The sequence below is a fragment of the Apis dorsata genome, unplaced genomic scaffold (genome assembly GCF_000469605.1).
Source record: "Apis dorsata unplaced genomic scaffold, Apis dorsata 1.3 scaffold_808, whole genome shotgun sequence".
Taxonomy (NCBI): domain Eukaryota; kingdom Metazoa; phylum Arthropoda; class Insecta; order Hymenoptera; family Apidae; genus Apis; species Apis dorsata.
The window spans coordinates 92,048-99,001 of NW_006263947.1; the positions used below are offsets into that span (position 1 = coordinate 92,048).

At 26.8% G+C, this 6,954-nt stretch overlaps 1 protein-coding gene across 16 annotated transcripts in view; it reads right to left on the minus strand.

Annotated features, from left to right (window-relative positions):
- The window catches only part of LOC102680917 (zinc finger protein 271-like), a 15,811-nt gene extending 9,404 nt beyond the window's left edge, over positions 1-6,407 (minus strand). For 2 of the 16 annotated variants that reach the window (XM_006623043.2, XM_006623041.2), the window contains exons 1-8: positions 5,946-6,407; positions 5,086-5,191; positions 3,774-4,169; positions 2,739-3,250; positions 2,521-2,662; positions 2,099-2,431; positions 1,770-2,014; positions 903-1,168 (exon numbers count right to left, since the gene is read on the minus strand). In XM_006623043.2, coding sequence (XP_006623106.1) covers positions 903-1,168; positions 1,770-2,014; positions 2,099-2,431; positions 2,521-2,662; positions 2,739-3,250; positions 3,774-4,169; positions 5,086-5,136 — 1,945 coding nt within the window. In that variant the 5' untranslated portion in view covers positions 5,137-5,191; positions 5,946-6,407. Of the gene's footprint in view, positions 1-902; positions 1,169-1,769; positions 2,015-2,098; positions 2,432-2,520; positions 2,663-2,738; positions 3,251-3,773; positions 4,170-5,085; positions 5,198-5,689 lie in introns of those variants that run through there. The other 14 variants (XM_006623042.2, XM_006623037.2, XM_006623040.2 and 11 more) reach the window with 13 other exon arrangements.
- Between the last annotated feature and the right edge of the window lie 547 nt (positions 6,408-6,954).

Genomic DNA, 6,954 nt, shown 5'->3' on the forward strand with positions numbered 1-6,954 from the left:
TTTTTGATATCTATTAAGTAATAGTAAAAATAGTTCTAGAATCAATTTTTATAATAAGAGTATAATTTTACAAAAATTTTCTAATTATAATCATTTATACATAATATATTATATATTTTATATATTTTATAATTTTGAGAAAATTTTGATATATATTATATATTTGATATATATCATATTAAAATGAATATTCGAATTTTAAATTTTGTTTTGTATTAAATTTTTTTTATAAAATAAAGCTACATATTGGATAACCTATATTTTTAATTATAATATTTATTTATTGAAAAATTGCTAAAAAAATTATTGAATTTCATATACAAATATATAATATTTATCTTTTTTCATATCATTATGAAAATTTCAAGATCACTTTATTAAAAGATTTTAAGTTTTGATTAAGTTAAACAAAATTCATATAAAAATTCATATAAAATACATTAACAAGTTTATTAGATGTTAGATTATATCATATATTAAAGATTTTATATAAATATTTATTTTTTATATTTATTTTCATAGAATAATATTATCATTTTTTGACATTAATATATAGTAAAATAAAGAATCAAAATTTTATCAAAAATGTTAAAAATAAAAATTACATTATTATTAATGATTAATATTTTAAATAAATTTGATGATATATAATATAAAATTAAAAATAATGAAAATGATCTTGAAATTTGAAAAAATAATATGTTGTCAAAATTATAAAAATACTGATCAATGATTTTTTATGCATAGCATATAAAATATTCATTATTCATTCAAATATAACTTATAATATACAAGAAATTGTATGTAAATAGTGTATTATGTATATATGTATATGCATATATATGATGTATATGATATATGTATATGTATATTTTAAATTATTGGAAAAATAAATTACTTACCGCAAATTTCACAGCGAAATGGTGTATCATTGGTATGTGAACGCATATGATTTGCGAGATGTTCTTTACGTGTATATTTTTTGCCACAAGCTTGACAATGATGAGGAGTTTCTCCCGTATGCCACATAACATGATTCATAAAATGTTCTTTGCGAGTAAAACTCTTTTTACAAATATCACATCGATGAGGAGTTTCACCCGTATGTTTACGAACATGATTTACCATATGTTCTTTTCTAGTAAATGTTTTTGAACAATATTGACACCTATAAAGTATAAAATAATAACATTATATAGATATAAAATAATTTCAATTTTATTTTTATTTAAATAAATAATTAAAAATTGTGCTTGTATGCATTCATATTCATAATTCAATTTTAGAGACTAAACATAAAAGTTGATTAAAAAATACTGATTAAGATTTATTTATTAAATTATAAGTAATTAAAGTTTGCATTAAATGAAATAAAATAGAATAAAATAGATCTATTTTATCTATTTTATCATATTGCTATTCCGCTCATTTGTTTTGCTTCATTTAACATAAATTTAAATTATAATTTAATAAATAATAAGCTTCAAATTTTTATGTTTGTTTCAATCTCTGAAATCAATTCTCTAAATGTTTCTCACATATATTATTAATAATATTAACATATTATATATTATTAATATTAGAAATTATAATATTAATATTTAAAATTAAAAACTAAATGACAAATTATCTATTTAATTAAAATCTAAATTAAAATTGAATTTAAATCAAAAATTCGAAATGTTAAAATAACAAAAATATTTTAAATTTATTTTTTATAATTATTTTTATTACTTTATATGAATTTCAATAAAATAAAATAAATTTACCTGTAAGGTGTTTCTCCAGTATGACAACGTGTATGATTATCTAAATGTTCTTTTCTTGCAAAACTTTTTCCACATACGGTACAATTATAGGGTTTATCCGTAGCATGTCGTTTCATGTGACGTTCCAAAGATGGTGCATTTGCAAACACATGAAAACAAACTGTACAAGTAAACATAGATCCACCTAAGTGACATTTTCCATGTCGTGTTAAATCATTTGCATTTAAAAAGGCCTTCCCACACACCTAAAAATTTCAAAGAATTTTAAATTGTCTTTATTTAATAAAAATTAAATAAAACAAGATAAACTAAAAATTTTTATTACATACCTGACAAGTAAAAGGTTTCCTTTCTGTATGGTATCGACGATGAACAATAAGTTGATAGCGAAACTGAAAAATTTTTCCACATATTTCACATGCATGACTCCCAACTGATACAGGCGAAGCGCTTGGTCCTGGTGTAGCTTCACCATCACTTGATTTAATATCAAACTTATTTAACTGAACTTGTTGCACAATTGGAGTTCCATTTTGTATAGTGGTAACTGTTTGGGTAGGAACTGTACTTCCAACTAAGGTTGTACCGGCTGCTATTTCACTTTGTAGTTTTCCAAATACTTCATGATAAGCTAAAAGTTGATTAATATCCTCGACATTTACCTGTAGAAAATAATAAAAATTGTGCAATTGTATATAAGATTATTATAAGATATTAAATATTCTATATTTTACAACATATTATTTCTCACCTTATACATATTTTGCACCATTTCAACACCAAGCGTTTTTGCTAAATCTTGTTCATTTCCAGCACTAATTTTTACAACTGAACCATCAGCTGTTCTTACATCCATCATATGACCTCCTGGTTTTAAATCTGGCACTTGGAATCTACATAAAAATTATAATATCGTTTAAGCTACAAAAATTATTGAATTTAATATATATGTAAATTGTATGAACGTACTGCGTCATATTTAATTGACGTAGCTCTTTTTCTTTCTCAGGTTTTTCTGTATTATTTTGACTTCCACCTTCACTTGATGAATTTCCACTTATATTCACACCAATTTGTTGCTGTTGCTGCTGCTGTTGTTGTTGCATAAGGCTTTGTTGCAAATCTTGAGATGTTTGTAATTGGAGATCACATTGAACTTGACAGTGAACTTGATTGTCACTGCAACGTTCAGTAGTGCAACTTCCACCTTCATCTTTCACTTTATTATCATCTCTCTGTGCGTTTTGATTATGTGCAGTTGGTCCACTATTCTGAGCATTTTGATGATTTTGTATTTGATGATGAGATTGCTGTTGCTGCTGTTGTTGTTGTTGTTGAGGTTGTTGCTGCTGATGCAGCTGTTGTTGTTGGGCTGCCTGCATTTGTTGTTGCATTTGTGCATGTGCTGCCTGTAAATGGCTGACACTGGCAGGTATATGTGCTCCGTCTAAATTAAGGCCTGGTAGAGAAACTGGTATCTGCTAAATAAAATACAAATAAAAAATATTATCATATTCTTTCTTGATACAAATAAATTATAAATTATAAATAAACAATTAGATAAATTTAAAATATCATCAAATTAATAATAAAATATAATTTTTATTTATATTCTTTTCATTTTATAAATTATTATAAATTAGATAATAAATGTAATAGTTGAAAATAGTATCTGTGTGTGCGTGTGTGTGTGTGTGTGTGTGTGTGTGTGTGTGTGTGTGCGCATACATATTTATTATAACAATTAGCATATAATTATACATGAAATATTAAAAAGAAAAAAATAATATAAAAAAAACTATAATATAAAAGCAATATTTAAATTATAAATGTGCAAGCATTCCATGTGTATGTATTACAAGCAATTTTACTTTCTACTCACACTTATAGTATTATAATATATCACAGTATATTACCATACTTCTACAAATGCGGATACTAAACCTGGGTCATTTATAAGCTACACTCAATAACTAGTCATCACATATCTCTAAGAAAACAAACCTGTGGATTTGGTTGTAAAGAACTATGATGACTGCTACTGCTAACTGAAGGCTGATGATGATGATGTGTAGGTGTTGACTGATGATGCGAATTGGAAGTCAACGCCATTTCTTGATTCAATGAAGAGGTTGATTCTTTGGAAGATGCCTCTCCACTTCCACTACTCCTATGTGAGGAGTTGTGGTGGGAATGATGATAGACTGAGACCTGAGGTAGCGGTCCAGGAAAGAGATTGGTGAGGACCCAATATTTAGCTACCGAGGAGGCTAACGCTACAGCTGTACCTACACGCAGGTCCGCGGATGAATGCGGGGTACTCCCTACATTGCCAAGACTGGTTGCTGTAGCCAAACCACCTGGGTATGAAGGACGACCACTTTGACCCGCGTTTACATCCTACCGATATACATTCAAACATTTGTACAACATTGATAGAGCATGCAATAGCATGCACCAGGCTTAAATCCAATCAACAAATGCGCTAATTTCAAAATTTATTTTCAGCATTACAAAAACTACAAATTAAATTTTATTAAATTCGTGCAACCATAGCCAATATTTTCCATTCTTATAAATAAAATTTATATTTTAACAAAAATTAAAATACAATTATATCTAAATCTAAATTACAAAATAAACATTTTAAATATTAAAAGTTTATATATTTTTATATCTAACATTATAGCACAATGTATATAAATATTATAAATACATCATACTATTTATAGAGATTTAATATAAAAAATATTTCTTTAATATAAAAAATATGCTTTATAAATATTTATATTGCAAAAAAAAAACAAGCTGATAAATATTCAAGCAAAAGCTACTTCATTTACAAATTTACTACAAGCAATTAAGTTCAGAAAGAAAATATCACAAATTTTATATAATATTTTATTATCTACATATAATTCTCATTTTCTAGTGCCAAACATAAATAATCATACATTATATAAAACTGCACAAAAAAATTAAGCAGACATAAATAAAAATTATAAACAAAAGTAATAACAAATATTATAAAAAGAATTAATGCATTAGAATAAAAAGTATTGTATGTATATATGCATATATATATATATATATATATATACATAATTGTTAAAAGATTTATAAATTTATAAATTATAAATTTAAAATTTATAAATTAAAGATTTATAAATTTTATAAATAAGAGAAAAATTTATAAGAATTTTTTAATGAATATAAACTTCAAATTTACTTCATAGTATTTTTAAACTATAACTGTTTAAGATATTAGTTGCGCATTTGTGGTTTGGTAAATAGCCTGTATTGAAAATATTCTTACCTCTTGTTGTGCCTGCGTAGTCGCTGGCAATGCATGCTGCTCACTATTCATTTTTATTCACTGAAGGATGCTAATTAAATGTTTTTGATATATTTCATTTTTCATCCTGTAAAATAATTTAATCAAAATTATTTTTTACAAATATTTAAATAAAATCTAATAATATATATTCATTAATTATGAAATAAAAATTACTGAAATTAATATTATTATAGAAGAAAATATAATATATAATTATATATATTTATATATAGTAAAATAACTATATTGCCCTTTGTACCATTGGAATTGTCTAGTAAAATAAATCTTGTAATTTAACCTCGAAATCAATTGGTTTAATACTAATAAACGAAATAACTCTTTCTGAACTCATACAATGAACTCAAAATATCATTGGGCGGATACTTATCATTATATAATGCTCATGTGTTAGGTTAATATAGTAAAGAAAGTATCGATATGTTAAAGAAAAAAGAAAGTAGTTAATTTAACCTTATAGATATTTAAGAGTTTTTTGTCGAGTGAGCGGGAAAGGGTGAGTCATCTGATACCATCTTTTGAAGGCAGCAAAGATTGATAATGAAATACTAAAATGTTAGCGTACCAGCAGCTTGAATGAGTACGCAGTTGTGCTTCCACATTTGTCAGGATTCGCCGTATATCCTCTCGTATCTAAGAGAGGGTTCACGGGCACCATCTTCTGGTGTCTCAAGCATATGACGCGTCAATTATCGTGACTCGTAGAACGAGGACAAGAGGCTACAAGATGGAGGTTCCTCGGGATTCGGGGTAAGGGGATTTACAGAAACTATTCAAAAGGGCCGAAGTGGTAATCAAGAGAGCTCGGAAAGTGAACTCACGTGGTGTATAGTGCCGTCGGCGGTTCTGGCATCTCGCTTCGTCGGCCCTAGGCCGTTTCGTATACAAGGAGACGCGCGTCCCGACGCAGGGGGGGACGCCTTTCGCCACCTCTCGACGTCTCACCTCGCCACCAGTACCCACAAGCAAATCCCTGATAATGGCCACGCGCCCTCGCCCTCCACTTCCAGAATATATTCCAAGCAAAGTTTGGCAAATTCAGGAAACGGGCTTGCCAATTTTGATCCAAATAGATGTCAAACTGGGCAAGAATTTTACGAAAACGTTGGCAAGAGCATACGTGCTCGCAGTTAACAGAAAATACGACTGTCATGGCGTCCTTCGCCCACCCCGCAGGAACTTACGCGTTTAGGGTATCATTTGGTCGACCATCTTTTGATCGATTTCTATTTAAAAATCATTCTATAAATAAACTTGCTACGATGGAAAACAAATTTCTATTAAAATTATATGGAAATAAACTATTTAATTCGTAATATAGCAAAATGAAATTTGTCAAGTGCTCTTTGTTAGTTCATTCAGCATGCGCGCGCAGCATCCGGGTGCGTGCGCCGTTTGATCACTTCCTGTATCAAAAACCGCCAAGTTAGAAATTCAATAAAATCTAAAATAGTATGAATATAATTTGTTATTAAATATTGATCAATTATATATTTAAGATATTTATTGTTTTTGTTCTTCTTTTATAATTTTTTTTTTCTTATCATATCACATATCTTCTTATAAAATATAATATTATATTACTTATATAATATTTTTTATAACGAAAGAGAAATTCAATATTCAATATTATCAAACTAATAAAAATAGATAAAAACTGTTTAATTAATTTTATAATTTATAATTAAAATATGATTCTTTTTAAACAGTGATTTTTAATAAAAACATTAAATTTTTATAAAAAAACAATCAAAAAATATAAAATTTATATATTATATTATAGAATTTTATATAATAAAAGAGATTTTAAAATTGTAAACAGTACAAAAC